At 37.8% G+C, this 23,392-nt stretch overlaps 2 protein-coding genes across 3 annotated transcripts in view; both read right to left on the bottom strand.

Annotated features, from left to right (window-relative positions):
- The window catches only part of yap1 (Yes1 associated transcriptional regulator), a 31,286-nt gene extending 22,463 nt beyond the window's left edge, over positions 1–8,823 (bottom strand). The window contains exons 1-2 of one of the 2 annotated variants that reach the window (XM_081614833.1): positions 7,970–8,823; positions 6,021–6,256 (exon numbers count right to left, since the gene is read on the bottom strand). In XM_081614833.1, coding sequence (XP_081470959.1) covers positions 6,021–6,256; positions 7,970–8,170 — 437 coding nt within the window. In that variant the 5' untranslated portion in view covers positions 8,171–8,823. The remainder of the gene's footprint in view (positions 1–6,020; positions 6,257–7,969) is intronic. The other variant, XM_008426408.3, reaches the window with a different exon arrangement.
- A 3,362-nt stretch (positions 8,824–12,185) lies between these two features.
- On the bottom strand, positions 12,186–22,943 carry cep126 (centrosomal protein 126). Its single transcript, XM_008426409.2, has 11 exons — positions 22,609–22,943; positions 21,897–22,016; positions 20,354–20,499; positions 20,164–20,272; positions 19,822–19,954; positions 16,301–18,062; positions 15,011–15,129; positions 14,620–14,689; positions 13,009–13,188; positions 12,845–12,909; positions 12,186–12,749 (listed from the first exon to the last, which is right to left on the bottom strand). Exons 1-11 carry the CDS (start codon positions 22,671–22,673, stop codon positions 12,678–12,680), a joined length of 2,841 nt encoding a protein of 946 aa, XP_008424631.1. The 5' UTR covers positions 22,674–22,943; the 3' UTR covers positions 12,186–12,677.
- Positions 22,944–23,392: the final 449 nt, after the last annotated feature.

Genomic DNA, 23,392 nt, shown 5'->3' on the forward strand with positions numbered 1-23,392 from the left:
AATCAAAGGCCGGAGTAAACTGCTGGAAGAAAGGTCAACAGACTTTGTTGACAGTCTTCCAGTCTTTGTTTTTATTTAACAGACGAGACAAAGAAAATGTTTTAGTAGATTAGCTCATGCTTAAATCCTTTTTTGCATGAAGACCGTGGCTACCTATCCCTGACAATGACGTCGTGATTTTGACTGTTTTTCTTGATGAAGATTTTTTCACTGAGAAACATTTCAGTGGTCTGATCATGCTAATGCTAGTCTATTTTTTTTTTAAATTGATAAATAAATAAAAAAAAGAAAAGGCTGGATGGATCGGAAACGTTCAGGTGTAGAGAACATGGTGAAACATCTCACAGCTGCTGCTCTTCCTCCGCCATCTTTAAGCTGCATGTCAGCCATTTGTCTATTTCGGGAAGGCTCACATGAGTCTCAACAGGCCTGTGGTCTGAATAAAGATCACTGTTACACTGCAGGGACAAAGAGAGGGCCAGAGTTTCTCCTGGACCGTCTTCTAGTCATCGCCACATGGCTGCCATTTAACTCCGCCGACACAAAGGAGGCATCACAGCAGAGCCGCGGCTCCATTCACCCCAAAACTGAGGCGGACTTTTAAAAAGGGAAGAGGGACGGAGGAATCTCCTGGGCTGTGGAGACTCTCGGGAAGGAAACCAGTACCCGCAGTGTACCAATAAACAGCCGAGAAAAAAAGAGACACAGCGTCTTAAAAAAAAAAAAACTTTCACCCGTAGTTGATTTATCTCGTCGGACAACAGCAGTCAGAGGAGTGAAATGTGAGCCCGCTGCTCGGCTCTCCTAGATGCTCCAACTCCCCACCCCCACCAGTTCATCCATCCTTGGCCCACCCACACAAACACTCCTGATTCACTCCCTGTGCGACGCGTCTTAGTCAGGCACAGGCTGTTTATAAATAGGAGAGTGTCTTTTCCAGCAGCTCCGCCGAGGCCAGGCCACCTTTACTTCAGATCGAGTGTCTGCTCTTTGATGTCTGCTGTTTGGAGGACGTCTCCTGGCGTTTTCCGCGCTCAAACACAAATCTTCAGTGGAACAATCACTGCGGTTGCATAACACGCCAGCTGAAACAAGAGATCTTAACTGAGCTTTCCTGAAGTCCGGCAGTCCAGAAAACTTTCTGTGCAGTTGGAATAGTCAGGCCTCTTTTCTGACGAGGATCAATTCTTTTTTATTAAAACATGAGTGTAAATTTTCACAGTTTTCTAAAGTTCTGTCAACGCATGGGAAAATGCTGTATGGGATTTTTTTGGTTTTGTTTAATTGTTTGTCTCACTGTCCAACAAGTACCATACCGCGTCATTTCACACTAATGGCCGTACGGTCGTTTGATATAGTCTTCTGCTATTACGCAGTTTGTTTCCACCATGTTAGAGAAGCCCAGAGAAATAAATCGACGTCTGTAATAAGATGATCTTTAGCATGTCTGTCATTCAACAAGCTGGGTTTGAAAATGTTGGCAGCTAAGGTAAAGCTCTTCATGCAACACATGGAGACTGACGTTTTTGGGATGGGAGTTGTGTAAACATCACTAATAGTTAATATAACAATGACTAGAGCTTATATTTCAATCACTCACTGCTTAGGGAAGTAAAATATTCAGAATGCTGTTCTTATTGCCGACTATGTTACCAGAATCAAAAAAAATAAAAATATTGGAAGGTCAAAACTTTACAATAAAACTTAACTGACAATCAGTCAGTTGAGTACATTTCTGCCAAAGATTCAATTCGTACTCACTTTAAATATTTCATATCTGCTTTTACAGATGATGATTTAGGGTAATGAGCTTTCATAGCAGTCTGTTGTAAGAAAATTGGGTTACGCAATGGCAATAATTCATGTCTAACATCTGAAGGAACCTCAGTTATTATGGTGTGTTTGGTATATTTTGGTCATATTATTTTGGTATATTCCCTGTATGTTGAGGGTCTCAAATAAAGATAGGAAATGTGGCAAGCTACAAAATCTTGAAAATGACTTCAATATGTTGAGACAGAATGCCAAGGTGTGTGTCAAACAGAGAGGATGAATTGGAGAAGGGGTGAAATGATAATTTATCAGATTTTATTAAAGCAACAGATTTAACCACGTGTCAGCAGTCAGTTGAAAACCAGGAGACCTCTAGTATTGTTTTGGTGTCAAAATATGATGTAGAACCAAAACTGTGACCTTTTATTTATTGGACAATGTGCACCACAATACATTTAAATTCTGTCTTAGTAAGTGTATTCATTTTCAGCCCTACAGTCCAGTGGCAAATGCTGACTCACAGATTTGCTCTCTGACTATCCTTAATACATAACAATAATAAAAAAAACACACAAAAAAACACAATACAGTTTAGGATTATCCTTCCACATAATCCAGCAGCAGAGCTGACCGTTAACCATCCAGTTCCAAAACAAAGGGTTAAGGTGCAGTCAGTCTGTCCAGTGAAAGAAAAAAAAAAAAAAAAAAGAACAGTAGCCTGGATATGTACTGTGAAAAAAAACAAAAATGTTTTGTTGACCGATATCACAACGTCTGATTTCGCAACACTGTGTGCTGAACAGTTTTCTAGAATAGATGCAGGCAGCTAAAGGTCATCGTCGATGTGATCCTAATTTTATTTTATGGAAAGCCCGATCGTGATAACAGTTCTTTTAAACCCCTATTTTGTCTCCTGGTTCACTTTTCCCATCATCTCAAAGTACACAGTCTGAACTTTACCACACCTTCACTGAAATCTGAATCGACAGTGGGCATCATAGTGAAGTACTCCAACTGGTCCAATGTTTTATATGAATGTCGCATATAGGACGGCCTACATCAAGAGATGGTATGAAAATATCCACAAGCCTTACACGTTTTCCCTTACACATCTTTGTTCTATGAAAAAGATGGGGAACTGCTCAAGCTAAGTCTGTTTGAATGGAGAACATTTGTGAACATCAATTTCCCAAGTCTTTCTACAGTTTCTCAATCTCCATGTTTAAAGTGGTTGTCCAGCACCGTCCGTATTTTAGCTCCATTCATCTTCAGCTCTGACCAGTTTTCTTGTACCGGTGCAGATGCCTACAGCATGATGCTGCCACCACCATATTTCACAGTTTTGAATTGAGCACCAAGGATGGCATTGCGTAGTTTTCCACCACATATGCCATTTTGGTGGCAGGCCAAAATGTTGAGTGTCGATGTCACCAGACCAGAGCAACCACTTCCAATGACAGCGACTCTCTGCTTTGTAAAGAGCAGATCAATACTCAAGGCGTATATAAATGATTAGGTCAACTAATCATTTATATGATTAGTTGACCTAATCATATAAATGATTAGGTCAACTAATCATTTATATGATTAGTTGACCTAATCATATAATCATCGTGTAAAGTGAATTATTTACACTTTACACACTGGTGCACCAAAACTTTATGCAGCAAAAATATATACATTTCTGTAAAACATGTGCAAAGCCTAATTAGTGAATCCAATATTGGTAAACTGCGTATATTATGTGTTTAAGGGCGATGCCTCCTTTCAGCTACTCTTCCTTTGTTCTTTCTCCTCTTTTTGTGATTTTACAGTTTTAGAAGAACGGCATTAAAAGAAATACCAGATGTTCGCCAGATGTATGACCTTAAAACATCTGGAAATGAACGATTTTTCCTGATCTGACTAAATTTGAAGACATTGTGTTTTTCTTTTTTTTCCACCAGACTCCTGTGTTGCTGGATAACATTTCTAAGAACCCGTAACATTTTGCCTTTAAAAGGGGCAGGAATGATATCTACTGAGCTCAAATCGTCTCCAAACATAAGCTCCAGCGCTTACACAAAGGTCTGGAACATTTCACAAAGCCTGGTTTATATTAACATAAATTGTTGACGTTACATCATTTCTTTATGAATAATTCAAATGATCCGTACACACAGCAAATCATTCAAACAACTTATAAATATGGAGAGTGCTAAAGAGAGAGAGAGAAAAAAACATCCCACTCCGTTTCTACATTTCAGCTTTGTGGCAAAATAAAATGTTCTTGTGAACTTGCTAGCTACCTACCAGCTTACTTTGCATGTGGAGAAGATCTGCGGGTTAGGAGACGAGCATAGCGGGACTGTCTGTACTTTTGCTGTCTGGGGCAACTACAGTGGTCCATTGTTTCTACTGAAACCTGAGACCAAGAAAAGGAACTCCACATACAGCCGAGGTCCCTGAAGGCTTCTCTCGTATGCAGACGCCACCAAATTTAATAACCTACAATCTAACTTTTGCAATTGTCTCTGTTTGAGCACACTGGCCACTATTGTGCACTGTAGATAATTTGAATGTTATTGTCAGCACAATGCATGGAGGAGAACTGCAGTATGAGAAGGAGACCTTTACTGAGAAGTAATAATGTTTAGACCTGTAACAAATGTGAGGAATTCAAAAGCCCGGTTGTCATGACAAGTTTCTAACCTTAAAAAGCTACTGAGGTATTATGTTGAGCCTCAACTTTGTGTTTGTTTTTCCAGAAAAACAAAATAATCAAATTTTCTTTTAAACTTTAAGAAAATACCAAAGCTAGCTAACTGTTAGCTGCTACAGATGGAAAAGTTAGCATCAGGTTCAGAGCTCGTCATTGAGCTAATTTACAGGTCTTTTTTTTTATCCCATTGAGTGAACTGGAACTATATAATCATATTTAGTTCAAAATCTATAATACTTCAGAATGATAAAATCTTAACATTGAAAAAAGATTTTAAAAATGAGCAGTTCAAGATTTAGGAAATCTTCATCAGTGAAAACAAGTGGTGGGACTTGAGCGGTTTGGTCCTCCTCCTCTGTTTGCTGTTGTGGCTTGCGCACCAGTATTACAGCTGTACCAGAAACGTGAATACAAAGGTTCCGGCTCAAGACTTTTGCATGTTACAAATGGGATTAATTGTGTTAAAATTTTCAAAGTTAAAATCTATGTAATAATTGAGCAAAATTTGTGCATTTAAAGTCCCAGCCTTAATGAAAACAAAAAAGGGAATGTTCAATGCTTTTTACTTTTTCTAATTGGAACCACTCACAAATTAGACAAACTATAATATGTAAATGAGTGAAACCTGCTCTGAAATATTCTACAAACAAACAAAAACTACTAACATCTTATCTTTTCTTGTGAATCAAATATTGTGTACCTCACCTGAGCTGGATGCAATATAAAACTTACCAACATGGCATAACATCATCAAATTATTACCAACAATTATGTTAGGATGTCCTGATCTGATCACTGCTACTGTTTGAACACGCTATGTTTTGTACAGCAAATTCTACAAAATTACAAAATATTTGTTGCAAAAATACATTAAAATCCATGTATACCATTTTGTTCATCTAATAAATTTGTATTTTTACTATGTGCTATTCACCCTTTACAATAAAGTCTCCAGTTAAATAAAGAATACATTGGCTACCACTGCTCTCTGGGCTTTGATAATAAGAAACAGCTTTTGGGTCCAATGCAGAAGCAGCTGAAACACTAATCAACAGATTTTATGACATTAAAAGCGAAGCAACTTTTTTTTTCTTAATTGACCAAAACCAGGGTCAGCAGGTCAGGTTTTTTGCTGCATGTTAGTGCCATCGTTAGTCTAGCGTGTAAGAAAACTGCTTTAAATTAAATAAATTGTTTACAGCACCATATGGAGTTTAAGACTACAGCTGCAGGCTGTGTCACATGAAATATATATTTAGAAACAAATGATACATTTATGTACATTTTGGATAATATGCTGGTGAAGCATTACTGTATAGAAACCCCAGCTAAGATAAAACATTTGTCAGTGTCATAAAAAAGGAGGGTAAACTGAATGTCCTTTTCTAAAATTTACTCTGGTCTTATTCCACTTTAAAACTATAGAGTTTTCAATAAGGTTGTCCAAATCGAGCTACAAAATTGTCAATTCCTTCTTCCTTTTTTTTGTCTTTGAAGATAATAAAAAAACAGAAACAGAAAAGAAACTAGCTGCAATTACACTTACTTAAGAAAGTATCTCTGTCCTGAGGTAGTCTTGGCCATCTCCCACCCTGCTGGCAGGGGCACGTCGTCGGGAATCTCATAAGAAGATTGACGGAGATGCTGAGGAGAGGCTCCCGCGGAGGCCATTCCAGAGAGCGAGCCGCCAGAAACCGCTCCCAGCTGCAGGGAGGCCGGGGAGGAGTGTGCTCGGACGTGGTGGGGGGTGAGCACCCCGCCACTTCCAGCATCGGTGCTGGCCTGCGGAGAGGTTAGGAAAGTCGACAACCATTCAACAAGTCTGTCTTTTAGCTTAGAATTTGTTTCAGGACGTTTTGTTTACATGTACACGACACTATAAAAATGAGACTTTAGACGGCATTAAAAATCAGGAAGCTTATTAAGTGGGAATGCAATTTTCAATAATGGTCGAGTTCCAACATTTACAGCCTTGGTTTGATCGTCATACCAAAACGTTTTGATTGGAATTGGAATGTAACCGACGATGTTGGTTGAGTCATTCGTCGAATTAGGTGTCAAATGAGAACAGAAATTATACAGTCTTAATAAAATTTAGTTTCAATAGACTTTTGGCTGAAAATGTGTATTGGAGCTATAACTGCTCTCATCAACGTGTCATCCTCTTCAAACAGGTTTTTAAGGCATTTTGGTCGAAATTTATGCTCCAACTAGTTAAGCAACAGCAGCAACTTGCTATCAAGTGGAGCATCTGAAGCTCGAGGCAGTTGTTGCTAATGAATGGCGCACCTTAGCTGTGGTTGTCAGAGTAAAGATTTACAGGCCACCTTGTTGGAATAGAATTAATCACAAACCAGTTCTTATGCGTCGTTTCTTTTGAACTTAGAAGGACAAACCAGATGAGCAAAGTCACATTCACAATTAGTTACTAGTTAATGTCAGAGTCCAGTGATGGTCTAAAAACATCCAATTAAGAGTTTAAGAGGCTGCTGAATGCAATATTTCTACTCAAAAATTTTCTAGTTAAAAAAAACTAGAAAATATTTGACACAATAAAATGCAATGAAAAATTTTGCTTCTTTCTCAGTATGATATAAACAAAGAGAAACTTCTATTTTTACACATGTGGACAAGCATTCAAGATTCTACAGTTCTCAAAATTGTGCAGCTGGTGCCACTGGCGTGGTGGTCAGAGACAACACTGACATCAACATCCGGCGATGCTCAATCATTATATGTGCAAGGTTGTGGTTGAGACTGAGGACTTATGAGCAGGTTTTCCCCCTTAAAATGAAACCTAAAAGGTAAAAACAGTCTGCTACGACAGTATCGGTCCGTTTCCAGTCCCAACGAGTAAAGACGGTTTCTACTTTGATTTGCTTTTATAGAATCCCACAACTGGCCGATGAAGTCTATTCCACTTCTATTTGTCTGTCAGTGCGGTTCTGCTACTTAGAAAACTTAGCATTTACTCGGTTGGGATTTGTTTTGAAGTTTCAGAACTACTGACCTGGAGAATGGAGTCTGGGACTGTTGCGCATGCGCACTAATTATAAAACTTAAGTTTCAAGGAGGGAGTTCGGCGGGGGGATGGGGGAAGAGATGGGAAGGAATTGGAGAAGAAAAAAAAATTCCCCAAAAAAGTATAAATATTATTGATCTTCCACAAACAGACGTCTAAGTTCACGTAATCTCTTATAATTCACTTATTTTTAAAAGGAAAACAACATCGTCCTACTTTAATTAGACCTGTGTCTTCAAAAATGTATTCCGTTAAATGCGCCATTTGGAAGATGTACGAATGTGTTTTCGTTTTGTTACATGCGAACATTTAGACTTAAAAAAAAAAAAAAATGCACGCCTGAAAATGACAACAAAGTGTAAGAATAAGTAAGATAAATGAAATGAAGTGGATGAGTCACGTAATAAAGGCCCACGGGAAGGCCCCAGCTTTAAATCGGGATTTCTAAGCAGAGAGAAGCAGGGAGGGCTTACTTGTCTGGAGTGGGACTTGGGCTCTGGGGGCTTGAAGAAGGAGTCCGGCAGATTCCTCATCCTCATAGGCAGTGAAGGGGGGACGTTGGAGCTTTTCGGGTTCATCACGCTGTTAAAAAGTAGCTCCAGGTCAGTCTGCGAGTCGCCCCGAACGTGGACGATCTGGTGTCCGGCTGGAGGGTTGTGCTGGTTCGGATCCATGTTCCCCCCTCCAAATAAAATAAAATTAAAAAGGAAAAGAAAAAAGAAGCAACTGTCGGAGAAACTTTCCCCCCCGCCCCCCACCCCCCACCTCCCAAGTGTCCCAAAAAAAAAAAGTTATAGCGCAGAAACTCGGTAAAGAGAAACTTGAGCCAATCCCAAAATCTTTGACACGCAGCAGGAAATCTGGAAAATCTCGACGCGTCTCAGCAAAGCGTATCCAGCGTCATTCTAAAAGTTTACTTCGAACACACACACACACACACACACACACAAAAAGTTTGTCACTTTGTTACAAAGTGTGTTAGTTGTCAGAATCTGCAGTAAAAAAGCAGCGTTTCTCCGTTGTTTCCTGCTGGCATTCTTGTTAATGTAACAAAGCGCATCCAGTCTGGAATCTCGTTGTCGCCCCCGCTCATGGAAGTTAAAAGTAAAAACCGCAGAGGCAAACCGCAAAACACCGAAAAAAAAAACAAAAACAACAAAACAATATGAACTTTAAGCTGACAGGACCCCGCGGTTCTTCACACGGTTGAATCCGAACTATCGTCGGTTATCTTTCAGTAAAAACCATAGTAATGTTGAGCAAATCACCGCTCCTCACTGGTTCGGGAGGGGGGGAAAAGTTTCATCCTGTTGAGTCTAAACTTTGGGCAGGATCAAACTTTATGGCCCAGGGGGCGTCAGAGGCGGGGCCGACTTCCTAATGGGACAGGACGCTTTAAAGCTACAGTTTGACTGCTAGAAACCTGACAACTTAGAGTCCTTGTTGCAGTATCTATTCGTTGATTGATCTATTTATTCGAATAATATCCCAATATCTTAAGAATTGTTTTATTCCATAATATTTTACAATCACGTTATCGAACAAACAAAAAAACACCAAGTGATGTGTACATTTTGGTAATTTAAAGAAAAGAAAACTTAAACATGTACACAAATAAATAGCATATTTACAAAATACTAAGCAAAAAGAAAAAGTTTTTATTTAATACTTGCAGAATGAAGTTTATACTGAATGTATTTTAAAACAGAGTAAGCAGAGTAATAGATGTATTTAGACGTATAGTTCCACAAATGTCCAAAGAAAAATTAAAAGCCCATGCAAAGTGAAGTATTGTGATATAATCTTTTTGTTTGTTTGTTTTATCGGGAGAAATATTTTTTTTATTTTTGGCACATTTATTTCCATGTAAATAAGGTCTAAATATCTTTAAATGACTATTGCGCAATTGTGATTTGCACTCCTGAAAGAAACCTGTGTGGGTGGGGCACCAACTACCTCCCTCCCAGGGGCCCATCCCCACTTTCATCCAGCCCTGGCAGCATTGGCTACAGTCTCTATCTTGAACAACTTGTTTCTATTTTGCCCTGACTGCTTTTACATATATTTTTGCTATTTTTTAATTATTATATTAGGTTCCTGGTACATTTTGAAATGGGTCTTGATGGTGTATTTATGAACCCAAGTCTGCTAATATTCTTCATTGAAGCTGAAGATAAAAGTACAAATGTTCAGTCTACCATATGATATGATTTTATTGCTTGGTTATTATTGATTATTTAATTTATACTGCCCAGCATAAGATTCATGTTATCAGTAATTAAAGATCTTGATTCATGATTTAAGTCAATAAAACTTCATTTGTAGAGCACCTTTTTACACAGCTCAGTGCGCGCGCGCACACACACACACGCGCGCGCGCGCACACACACACACACACACACACACACACACACACACACACACACACACACACGTGTCCATCTAATGAGGTTGATCACACATTTTCCCAAGAACTTTAACAATAAATGCAAGGCATCGTCACTCATCAGTGGGTAATAGAACTATTTATTCTCTCTCTCTCTCACTCTCAATCCCTTTTATTATTTTTTTTTACAGTGTTCATGGAAAATAGACCTTTTCAGTTCCCACAATTGTTATGCTAATGAGGCCTCTCTTCCATTGAGAAATCATTCTGTCAAGATCCTCCCTCTTTGAATGTCGAGGCTCCGTTTCATCTTTTCCCATACATCCACTGAATAAATGATTATGAAGCCCTATTAAATATCAACAGACACAGTAAAGCTCCTAACAAATGCAAAGAGCCTGAGAGTTGCTTGTATATTTTTAGCTATATTAACATGTCTGTGAACTGATGCAAATCTCAAATTTAGATTATTAATTTACCCAATCACTGTCTCTAAGGACTAATACATAAAATGTTTTACTTCAGTATTTTTAATTAAAGTTGAACTCTGAAACATATTGGATAGCAGCATGGTTATTAGATCTGATAAAGCAAGGTGAGTGCAGTAATGACTGTACAGAAGTAATTCTTAACTAAACATTTTGTGCCCAGTTGCCACCAGTCTATAAATTCCCCACGGTATGGTTGAAAGTGGTCATTTCATGTCATTGTACCGCTCTCAGACACATTAAGAGATAGTCGTGAACAGTCAGCGCAGCTCTAAAGAGACCACCCACTTAGAAGAGTTTGCCCACTTGCGGTCAACATCCACCCCCTCGCCTGGACCCCACCTCTCTGTGATTATCAGTGTTGCAGGATATCAGTGGAAAGGTTTTTGTGATTGGTATGTATTTATTAGAATCATAATTTATCTGGGATATTTCACTATGTTTGTCCGGAATATGCAAATATTTTCGTCTGGTGGAGTCGGAAGAAAGTTACGACATGAGTGGATATGAATTCGGGCGCCTCCTCCTGGCTGTTTTACATAAAACACCTGACTTAACCTTCACAGTAGCATATTTGGATCAATTTGCAGCCCGCTCTTAATTATGACATATAAAAAAAAACAGTGACGTACAATGCCTTCCAAAAGCATCTAAGCCACTTCAGTTTGTTCACAATATGCCTTTTTATATTGCTTTTATGTGACAAATCAACACAAATTTATGAATAACACTGAAAGGAAAAGCCAGATCTGAATAAAACTGCATTATTCAGGGAGTAGGCTTCACAGCAAACCACTGCACAGGCTTGTACCTGCACCTATAAAAATCTATTCTTCACGCCCTCCCTTATTAAGTTTCTGACTGTAAGATTCACATTAATGGAAACAACCCAACCAACTTCAGGTCAGATCTGTCACAGAACAGATGCAACTTTCAGTAAATGCTATTTATTTTAATTCTTTGAACAGCTCTGTGTGTCTTCATTCAAACTACCCAGTAAAAATAGCAGAAATGATGTGGATGTATTGTATTGCACTTAAAACATCCCAAGTAAACATTAAAGACAATTCAAATTCAAAAATTGAGTTGAATATTTCCACTATTAGAAAAGTGTTCAATTTCAACACTTACTTATTCAACAAATTTATTCTTCATAATTAAGTTACATCAGTGTCATTCTCTGATTTAAAAAAAACAGTAGATCTGATACTGATCTCTTTGAACACAACTTGCGATTTAAAGTGTTTTTAGAACTGTTCCCAGTTCTGGTCTACGGTTAAAGAAAGGGGGAATATGAATGACTTTATATGGCGGTGAGAGACTGCTGTCACGTTGTTATTTATAGCTTCTTCTCGGATCACTCAAAGAACCTGCAGTTAAACCAAAGAGGAAAAAAAAAAAAAAAAGAAAAGTTGCACCCGTGTTGAAAAGAACTTTTTAACACTTCTTGGAGCAAGTCCTAGCAGGTTCAGTAAGGGGCAGAACCAGACACGCTACAGAAGGAGGGGCAGCTACCACACATCAATAATCCCTACAGCTTCTTCCCCCCTGGTGCACCCATTGTTGAGCGAGGAGGGCAGAAAAGCTTGTAATTAAAAGCAAAGAAATGCGCCGCCCCACAAGCTAAATGAAATAGATACAGTGTGTCATCTTTTGATGTCGTTTTAAATTATTAAAGGTATTAATAAAGAGGACTGGACTTAAAAGTAGAGTTCAGTGCACTTTGAAAACATAAGGAGGCTCTTCTTGCTGAGCGAGTAGGCCAGGAAAACACAATAATCTATTCCGGAGCCATAAAACAAAGACAAACACACCTTCATCACTGCAACGCTTTATTTAAACATCCTTACCAGGGCACAGTCGATTTATTAACTGCCCTTTAAGTAGTTAAGGATAGTGCCAAACAGACTTAACCCAGTCAGTTAACTGCGCGTTGACAACAAATTATACTTTAAAACACAAGAGCTTTAGGAAATACATAGAAATACAGTAAGTTGTATGTATTTTTTTTTAGAAAGTAATACCTTACATTTGGAAGGTATGGGTGCATATGGTATTTGGATTTTAGAAATGAATCCATATAGGCATCAACTTTCACTCCCTGATTGTAGAATAACAAAAAACAAGGCTTTTTTGACAGTGCTGTTTTACCCAAAACTAAATTCAGGGTTCAGACTAGTCACGTTTAGTTAATGTTGCTTCATCATTTCTTTTTTTGAGAAACTCCACTAAGCACCTTTGGTAAAATACGTTTTTGGTAATAAGAGGTTTTGTGCAAACAATGGTGAGTCTGAAGAATAAAACATGCTAAGTTTTCTTCTGGTAATGAAGCAGGTTTGCAGACGATGCTTGATGCTTGTGATTATTTGACTCTGTGGTCTGAAAACAGAGCAACAGAGTGAGACATAAACACTTCAAACAAACTCAATTTTGGCGTTGAGGCAAATAAAAAAAAAACATTTAAATATACTTACAAGGGGTGTACAAACAGTTGTATGACCATTGTTGTCAGTTTTGCCTCGCCGATGTGTCTTCAAACCTACACGTGTAATAGCAAATGGTGTCATGACATGTATGCCAATGTCAAATTGTACTCAAACAGTCAAAGTCTGATGCAAATAGCCTCCATATTGCTCACAGTGCAGCTGGTGGTTGAGCCTGTCCAGAGAGAGCATGATTTTATTCTCTTCCAAAGAAAGATTGTTGATCCCTTCCTGCACTCTTTCAGGCATCTGTATTTGGGCCACAGGCTGATTCTGCTTTAAAACGTCGTTAGGATACATTTCAGCTACGGGAAACTGGGCCGCACGCTCAAAACCTGCAAACCAAGGCACAACGGTTTTATTGAATCACAAGTTTCTACCTACAGCACTTTGCAAAAGCGTTCATAACTCATTCACATTTTCTAACATTAAAACCTAGATGTATTTTTGATGGGATTTTATTTAGATAAACAAAGTTGATTCAACAAATTGTGAAGCCGAGGGAGCAGGATGCATGGTTTCTACAATATTTAACAAGTAAACACCTGAAAAATGTGGTGGTGCACATGAATTTAGTGTGTTGTTCCACTGCAACCAATTGCTTTCAGAAGTGTCCTAATTACTTAGTGTGCCTGTGTGTAATTTAATCTCAGTATAAATGCAGCTGTTCGGTGAAGGCCTCCGGGGTTTCTTAGAGAACATTAGTAAACAAACAGCGCCGTAAAGACCAGGGAACATAACAAACAGGTCTGGGAGAAAGTTGAGGAGATATTTGAACTGTTCAGCTCATCATTCACAGAAGGAAAGAGCATTGTGCCACAGCAAAGACATTATACCCACTTCAGCTAAGAGCCTGGAATATTAAATTCAAATATTTTATTGATTCTGGAGGGAAGTAAATTTTGTTGTAACTCATAAAATTTTATTTCAGGCAGAAAAATTATATTCTGTGGAGCTATATTGGGCCCAAAAGGTTAGTAAAAAAAAAAACAATACACAAACAAAAAAAACTTTTTGGGCCCAATAATAGTAAAAATGTTCTGAAACTGAAAAATATTTTTTTCAAAACTACCAAATTTAGCTCCATATATTGCTGAGTAACATATCCTGGATGACACAATATTTTGTGACAAGCTCTGCTAATCCACATCATTTGCTTTTCCTGCTACTCTTTAAACCTCTGTCTGACCACATGGTTAGAAAGCTGGTCAGAGGGACGTTGGAGTAGGGGACATGATCCTCGCACATTATGATCTTTGGATGAGATGGTTAAAACTTCCTCCTTGTCTCTCTGCTTTTTTTGTCCTGCTCTGCAATAATGAAGCCTCCTTTTTAACTCCTGTGGGATTTGGGATCATAGGAGATTACTAGTTGAGCTTTTGAGATGCTAATCAGCTGCTCCAAGTTGTAAAAATGCTACCTTGCTGCTATGGTTACTCATCAAAACAACTGTTCAAAAGTAAAAATGAGCAAAAATCCTCCCAGATGCACAGTATCCAAAACTATGGGGAATAATTGACCAAAAATTGATCTAACTTAACAGAACAAAAGAAAAATAATCAAGACCAATATGGCCTGCGTAACTTCACAGGGGTTACAGAGAGTCAAAGCACAAGACATGTAGGGTTTATATAGTATAAATATATGAATATGTAAACAGATGTTACTTTATCAAGTAATGAAATATGTACCCTAATTAGAAACTAAATTAAGTATAAATACTCTTAAAAAAAAACAAAAAACACTTAAAATACAGAGAGTTATACCTTCATTTCGAGAGACTGCATTCCTATTCCTTGGACCTGGTCTGTTTAGCTCCGTGTTCTGCTTTGTAGGCTACAAAAAACCAAAACAACTTTGTGTTACATCATCATGTTCCAGATAAGCTTTACATTGTGACTTTTGGATTCTAGGGATGAGCAGAAGTAAAACCAGCAGGTATGTGTCTGTGCTCATTTTTTCTTTTTAGTACAACTCAAGATCAACAGGAATGTCCTGACTAACAAGAAGTGTCTGTTAATCAACTTCTCTTAGACAATGTGTGCCATTAAAGAGACAGCAAAACAAGTTTAAACCTACCAACTGTTTGATCTTTAATAATTATGCTCACTTTTTTCCCTCCCCACAGGGCAACTGCAGACCTGTGCAAAGACTCACCTGAGAGCTCGGAAGAAATCTCCTGCTTCCTGCGACAGGAGGTTGTCTGCTGTGCTCAGCAAAGGGTTTCCTGTAGACATGCCTGCTCTCCTGGGCTTGCTTTTGAAGGACAGGTTTGGCTAAAAGAAGATATTGAACTTATTTAAGCAACACTAAAAGGACGAAGTATCACATCTATTGTCCAGGAACACATTGATTTACTCAGGTACGCTGCACGAGTCTACTTAGCTTTATTTAACAGACACAAAGGCAGATGAAATAACTTTCGGTCGTTAAATGTAACAAAGTTAATAGATTCAGCATCAACAATGTACTCAATAAAGAAATGAAAGAATTGGTGGCTATGATACATCAGAATTGTCTAAGAATGTTGCACATACCACCGTGGCAAGTGGCAAGTTAACCTTTTGACTTCCTTCTTGCAGGAAGCAAAAGCATAAACTGTGTTTTGTTCTATATATCAAATATTTATTAAACTATGCATGTTGTTAAAAAACAGAAGCCAGCATCTTTGAAATTACAAAAGTATTTCAATGCCCACAGCAAAGCTGAGTTGCATACACATGAAAGTAAAATAGATGTAGGGTCATACTGTATACATTCAGAAGAGTTCTGTTTTAAAATAAGCATATTTTACTTGATTCTTCGTGACTTAAACATTCTTTGTAAGTCTTTTAAAAAGATGCATCTCTTATAGCTGAATATCTAAAAACATATGGTATAATTCTGTGAAGAAATAGATGACCAGTTTAAGTATGTTTTCTCAAGCTATCCGTGTGTATATTTATGTGAAATTTAAATCTACTGTTTAGAAAGAAACGAGTCTGATAAAAACTTGATTGAACGGTAGATACATTGCCTCTTAGAAATATTTTTTTGTCCTCCTTGGATATTTTCTAGCACTGTTCTGCAAAGACCTCAGAGGTTTGGTACGCTGGTGAACAAACAGCATCATGAAGACGAAGAAAAACACCAGATAGCTCAGGGATAAAACTGTAGAGATTCTTAAAGCAAAACATTAAAAAATAAATGTTTAAAATTTTTCATGTTTTCTTAGTATGAACCTAGCACTCTGTCGTACTAAGCTGGCAAATTCATACTCCAAAAGACACATCTGTAATAGCAGTGAAGGGTGGTTCTACAAAGTATAGACTCAGGAAGACAGTAACCAGTTATAATTTTCCTTTCACTTGTACCACTTTGCAATAGCCTATCAGAATAATCTATTAAAAAGCACACTGGTGTTTGTAGCTGTAACATGACATGACCACATGATAAAACATACATTACCATCCTTTGTGTTTAAGGCACTGCGGACTCCATCCCAGAGCTGTGCGATCTCTTCATCTGTGGGTGTGATGTGTAAACAGAGGCCTTTCTCATTCGTCTTCCCGCTTCCATTGATGTTGTTGTGAATCTCTTGAGGTCCTGAACTGGATGCGCCATTGACATTGCAGTCTAAAAACAGGCAGATGGGGCAAGGGTACGTCTCTGCCGAGTTGTTCCTGGATGGAGCCTCCTCTGTGGCGGGGGCTTGTTTAGCGTTATTTTCTTCCGTCGGCTCTGTCCGAGGAGGTGGGCGGGGCACCATGATCTTCCCCTGGGCTTTGACAATCTGAATCACCTCGGTGGCAGATTGAGGTCGTATGATGGTGCCCTTTCTTGCCCGTGAGGAAACAGGACCCCCACCGAGTCTGGCATTACAATCTCTCCGAGGGATCTTTGACCCACCGGTCCTGGTGCTGGTATGCAGCGCCTTGACCTTGTCTGCTCGCTTCTGGGCCAAACTAACTTGAATCCCAACATCTGCCCACGCTTCTTTTGTAAAATGATAACCAACAGAGGCTGCTGGGGGGATTCTGGGTCCAGGCTTTGAAGACTCATTCTCCATAGTGAGCCTTGGATGGTGGTCCTTGGAGACGCTTGTTGGGTGGGACACGGGTTTCTCCTGGTTTGCTGTGTCTTGCTCTTTGGACTCCGGATGGACTTCATCAAACCAGCGAAGCTTTTTTTTCGTCCTGCTATTGACCACCACATCTTTTGTTTTTGCTCTGGTCAATTCAATACTGTCTCGTATTGCTAACGCAACTTGTTTTGACAAAATTAAACGCCCTGGGTCATACAAACACAACTCTTCTGAAGAATACTTGGAATTTTTTTTGAGGATTCCTTTAAGTAACCCGGTGTTGCATACTGAATAAGTGGAGATCATTGGATATGGTGTTTCTTTATCTTCTTCATTCATCTCTCTGATCGTCTCTGGTCGATTATTAGAAAAACATGTAGCTGATGTTGATGCTGCATTTATGGGTTTCTCTGTTTGGTACATTAGGTTTGAGACTTTGTTGAGATTATTTATGGAAATAGAGGCTACTTTCTCAGATAACCGCTGGAGGTTTTCTTTTACTGTATGCAAAAGAACTTCATCATTTAAGTAATTATTGGCAACACTTCTTATCATCGGCGTCTCCAATAAAATGCCATTTTCAGAAGAGAATTGAATGTTTTTAGCGGATGGATAAGTCAACTGACGGTCATCACTAATAATTTGAGATCTACAGAGTAACAAATCGTCTTCTGTGGCATCTAAATCTTCCACTTTAGCATCATCAGCATCAACTCCATTTGTGTCCAGAATGCGGTAAGTTTGACTGTTTATCATGGATTTTGCCTCAAAGTGCTTTGAGTCTTCATTAGGAAGTGTAGAAAGAGCTAATGAGCCAGGTGTTTGTTCTTCAGATGTGATCCTTGGGGAAGTTAGAAAAAAATCCACATTATTATGAGACCAATTAGAATCAGCCCGTCTTTCTTGTTTGTGTTTGTCAAATTTTCTAAGAAGGGCTGGATTTTGATCCTGAAGCATCACTGCCGAGACTGAAGTTGGGGCTGAAGTTGATATTAAATTATGTCGTTTCTCTAGTTTCTCGAAGTCGAGAAAATATGATGAATACAGACTCTGTGGACCAAATGTGCTTTGGTTTGAGTTTTCATTCTCCAAGCTGTCCTTGCTCAAAAGGCTTTCAGAAATACTGGTATCAGACAGCTGGTTTGTCTGCAATACAGAGGCAAAAAGGAAGCATTGAGTTAAAAAGAAATAACAGTTCAAAATGTTACAAAAATGTTCTAATCATAAGAAGTAAATTGTATTTAGAGCTACTCGGTCTATCTCTGGTGAATAGTATTCAGTGATGTTTCGATTCAGTGAAAGAAAGTAAAATAGAAAAAATATTCAAAAAATAGATTTTCACGTGTGTAAACAAGAAAAGCAGATAAAAGTGTAGAACAGAATAACTGAAAAATAAAAAAATCTATTAAATAAACATTTTGATAAAGACAATCTTCAGATTTCTTGTTTCAGGTTTCTTAAATACTAAATACATGTCGCTTCATAAACAGCAAAAAAAGTTACATAAACGACTTATACTACAAAATACACTGAGCCAAGGTCAGAGTGCTGCTCCCTAGTGGTTATATAAAGCACTACATTACATATTTGAATTATACTTTTACTCCAACCCCCCAAAAATAAACTCCAGTTCAACCAATAACCTTCAGAAGTTTGTGCCATTTGAGATTTTAATTGGAGATATAAAGGCATTATAAATCAAACTGATTATTATAATTATTGGACATCACCTCTGTTGCCTTACAGAAAGGAGGTACAGGATTCAAGTACAGGTCTGTTTTTTTTTTCCTGCATAGGGATTGCATATTTCTGCTACATGTGGGTTCTCTCTGGGTACAAAAGTTCAGGTTAATTGGTGCAGAGTGTGTGTCCATGATTGTTTGTTCTTTAGATTTCTGTTTTGTCTTGTGTTGTACCAAGCCTCCTGCTCAATGACATTTTGAATCCTGAGGTTATACCAAAGCACATAACACCTTTTCAATTTTTATATTTAGAAAATGTAAAAAAAAATAAATAAATCTTAGAATTTTGCTGCCAGAAAATATAAGACAAAGTAAAATGAATAAACATTTTTGTCATAATTAGTAGAAGGTTGTTGGCATCCAAGAGTGTGAATGATACAAAGCTGCACTTCAGCTCCCCCTAGTGGTGCTGCATCAATACTAAATGGAACATTTGAATTCCCAGTATATTTTTTAACTCATTTAAATTGAACAAGATGTGTTTAAATTCAAACAGAGATGATTCAATGATCTCAAAGAAAATTGTTTTTACTATGTTAAGACAAGTGGTGGGACTCAATAAAAATGTTTAATCTAGTTAATTGCAGGGTCTGTAGTTTCCTAATTACATTTTAATCAAAAACAGTATATCGACATAATAAGCAAGACTTTTTGTTTGCGGATGACATTTGGGTGCCAGATCAATGGGCATATCAGAATACACACTACTAATGCATTAATATGTATGTCATTAATTAATTGAAATTAACGCAGTCTCAACTTAAATCATTATTCAAAATAGTTACATTTGCTGAGAATGAAACTATCGTGGAAATTCACACAGCAAACTAATAAATAGACTGAAACAAATATGATTTTGATGACTGCAGCCTGAAAGAAAATCTATTTGATTAAACATTACAGAATTGATGCATTTCAGAGAGAAGCATTTTTGTCTCCCTCTCCCTTCACTTTCCTCAACAACCTAAAACAGCCTGGCTTTTTATGCAATCTGTGCTGACATGCAGAATAAATGAATTCAAGCGCTCGGAAACAAGATGCAAACTTATAAAACTGAACTACAACATATAAATAAACAGCACAGAAATACTTTGACCCCAAAAGTAAAACAGCTCTGTAAGAGCTCCCACTCCTAAGCTGCTGAAATAAAATGACATAAATACCTCAAAACTGTGAAGTTCCAGATCCTTCCTGATGCGGTGCTCGTGAAGCAGTTTAGCGTAGGCCTCCTCAGCAGTGAGCGTTTGGCGGGGAGAGGATTTAGAAGATGTGGGAGGCTTTGTAGATGGAGGGCGACTTTTTCCAAGTAGAAAAAAAAAAACAGAAAAAAAGAAGAATATTACCCTTTTATTTGGTAAAAAGGTAATAAACATGCAAAAATGTATTTAAAAAAGTAACATCCTACAAACGGTATTGTGTCAACCCACCGACTGTGGGACAAACTCCTACCAACATCGCTTTATTATATGTATAAAGTATGAGAAATTTACAGTCAGCCTTTTTACCTGGGAGTGTCAGTGGGTGACACCACTGAGGGGGTCTGGGTGTACCAATCCCACGTGCCTTGGATTTGACCAAGTGCCTCCTCCATATTCCTGTTTCTTCTTTTGATAACTACGACAAAAACAAAACATCGTGTGAAGTTTGTCAATAAATGATCTCAAAAGGTACATGTGGGCGAAACGCGACACCAACGTGGCCTGAATCTCTGAGAAGGAGGCAGATGGGCTCTCTGGAAGCGCTGGGTTGCCTCCTCTAACTGCTCCCTGCGTTGTTGCAGGATTTTGTCTCTCAGGAGCTGCTCCTGAGTGTCCCATCGTTTCCTCCGCTCCTCCAGAGCCCTGAGCAGCAGCAGAGAATCCGGGTGAGGAACGTTCTCACATGTTCAATTGATTGCAGACACATTTTGGAAACAAAAACCTGAGTCTGTTACTTCAGATGTGTTTCACGATCGTCATTAATAAATAATAAGGATTAGCTTAGGAAGCCAAAAATAATAACAATTAAAAAAAAAACAACTGAATATTAATTGAACGTAAACTCAAAAGATATCAGTTTATTTACTGGGAAAAAAAATTGTTGAAATATTTCAAAATAATACAATATTTTGAGATTTTAGACAATGCATAAGATTTTATTCCCTTTGAACTCTTCCACACTCAGCAATTTTACAACCACATACTTTACTGTATGTTCTATTATTTTTATGTGACAGACCAGGAAAATTGGACTTCACATAATTAAATCTAAAAAGAACGACATACATTTGTTTCCAGTCCCCTTTCCTCTCATAAAAGAAATAAAATTTAATAAAAAAACAATTACTTTCTTAAGTTTTTAAAGTTTCAAAACTTGTCTAATCAGGATTCAGTTGTTCTGAGAAAGACTTAGAGATAATGTTGGATAATATTAGTGGACAAACTACAATATCATCACTGCCACGAAACAACATGGTGGCAGGAGGACAGAAAAAAAAAACAGTTTCAGACAAACCATGAATGGCTCAAAGCTGCAATTACAGTAAAGACGTTTCTACAAAGGTGGTTTACTAAGTGGAGGACCTTTCATCAAGGCACTGGATTTTATTTGGGATATCAGTGTAAAGAAATGCAAAACAAATGCATGTCAGACTTTTGTTTGCATTTTTTTTAAATCGTGTAAAATTTTCCATGAACTTCCCAATTATTTGTGTTATAAAATACCAAAGGTTATGGTTGTAATGTGACAAAAAAAAAATTATTGTCTTCTTTTGTAAGCCAATGTAGCTACGTTTATGTAAATTAATGAACTTCTCAGGAGCTGTAAGCTATAACTTTAAAATGTATTGAATTCAAAAGCAAGAGGAAACAATATGAATTCAGCACTATTCTTCTTTTGCTATACCTCATTGGGAAAGAAGAACAAATATTTATAACTAAATAAGCATTGCTTATTGGTTTAAAAACAGAACCTATTAGTGTTTACAGGACTTAGACTAATATAAAATGACCTTTCCAGCTTCAGCCCTCAGAAAAGTGAAAGATCTAAATCTACAGCTGGCAAACTCAAAATCAGGTCATCAGAAGCTGTCAGTCAACACCATCCGGATGGTTATGTAGTGCAATAGTGACATCTTCCAGGGTGAGAGGCTGAGCATGGTGCTGTAATCTGAGTCTCTTGGGTTTGGGTTGCAACCTGCAAACGTCTTGTCAGAACAAAGAAAAAGAGAAAAAGAAATGAATCAAAGAGGGGGACTCACTTTCTCCGTCGATTGGTCTCCTGCAAATATTTCCGAGCTCGGGCTTTGCACAACTTCTGCTGCTGGATCAAATGTTGCCGCTCATTTTCGAGATTTCCGGTATATCCAAACTTGGATTTTCTAGAGAAGTACCATGCTAAGGAGAAAGGCGTGACAACATGTGTAAGGGTTTCTGTTTGTGAAGTTACAAAGTAAAAGATTAACAGGTAGCTTTATTTAGCCTGACAAAGAGAGAGAAAAAAATGGGTGGTAATTTTTCAAAGTCATATTTTCACCATGTTATTTATAAATGTCATAGTTCCAGACTAAACATTCAATTCACAAGATAAATATTTAGTTTCCACCAAAGTATAGTTATTTAGTTTACAATATTAAAATTAAATTAAATATTTAGTTTGGAAAAATTACATTTAAAAATGTGAACAACATGGTGAAAATATATCTTTGAAAAATAAACACCCGTTTTTGTTTTCTCTATGACATTCAAAATAAACCAAAAATATTCCTGTTAATATCTTAATGTTTAACTTTGTAAACTGCATTTCATATACTTGTGACTAGAGAACATCATGAAAAATCTCATGAATTAAACAGACTGTTCACATAAATAACCCTTATACTAATTGCAAGCTTCACCTCAACACGTCAGGTGTTGTGCGACACAGAGTTCCCAATATTTACAAGATTAATAAAATAAGTAATTTGAGGATACAGTAGATAGGAGAAGTTTGCTTGTAGAGTCTGCATCTTCCCAGAATCTTGGTTTTTGTTGTCCATACGGACAGCTCCAGGTTCAGCTCTGAGCAAAAGTGAGCCGCTGTCTTTTTTTCACTACGTCACGCCGTTAAATTTTAATTCACTCATCCGTTTTCACGGCGAGATTACAATTTTCAAATCCAACTAGCGATATGTTCTCCCCTTAACCACAACCGAGTCTCCGGGGTTCGCTTAAAACTACACGAAAAAAGTCATTTGGTAGAGGTAGCTGTGAGTTTCCGCTTGCACTCTGTGTATAGTCCCTCCATGATAGCAACCGGGGGACGCAGTTCCTTAACAACCACGTGCTGCCTTTACGTACACCGAAAAGTGTCGGAAATACACTTGAATGAAGACAGAACGTCATTTAACACAAGTAACCTGGAAACAAAAAGGTATTTAAATGATAAAAACACGCATCCCCTCAATTCTTACCAGTGAATTTTAATATGATACGTTTCAATCATACGTAAATAATGTGATTAACAAATAAAATACACCAACTTTAAAGGTGCCTTTTAACAGCTGACGGGGTTTATCAGCAATGCAAGTAAGAAAGTGAAACATGGATTTATTACTACCACGGTGAAATATTTCAAGCAGTTCTTTTTTTATTTCAATTATTAAGCCCTACAGGTAATAAAAACATCACATTCAGCTTTTTATCAGAAACTTACAAGACGAATAACGAAATTATAAGCATTTTTGAGACAGAAATGTCATCCTATTCTAGGCGATGG

The sequence above is a fragment of the Poecilia reticulata genome, chromosome 13, assembly GCF_904066995.2.
Source record: "Poecilia reticulata chromosome 13, P_reticulata-male-v2, whole genome shotgun sequence".
Classification (NCBI taxonomy): Eukaryota; Metazoa; Chordata; class Actinopteri; order Cyprinodontiformes; family Poeciliidae; genus Poecilia; species Poecilia reticulata.

Coding starts and splice junctions, on each gene's coding strand:
- cep126 (XM_008426409.2), bottom strand. CDS start 22,673: ATGGACAACAAAAACCAAGATTCTGGGAAGATGCAGACTCTACAAGCA. Junction 22,017..22,608: donor GCAAACTTCTCCTATCTACT/GTATCCTCAAAT, acceptor GTACTTCTCTAG/AAAATCCAAGTTTGGATATA. Junction 14,690..15,010: donor GATTTCTTCCGAGCTCTCAG/GTGAGTCTTTGC, acceptor GGTTTTTTGTAG/CCTACAAAGCAGAACACGGA.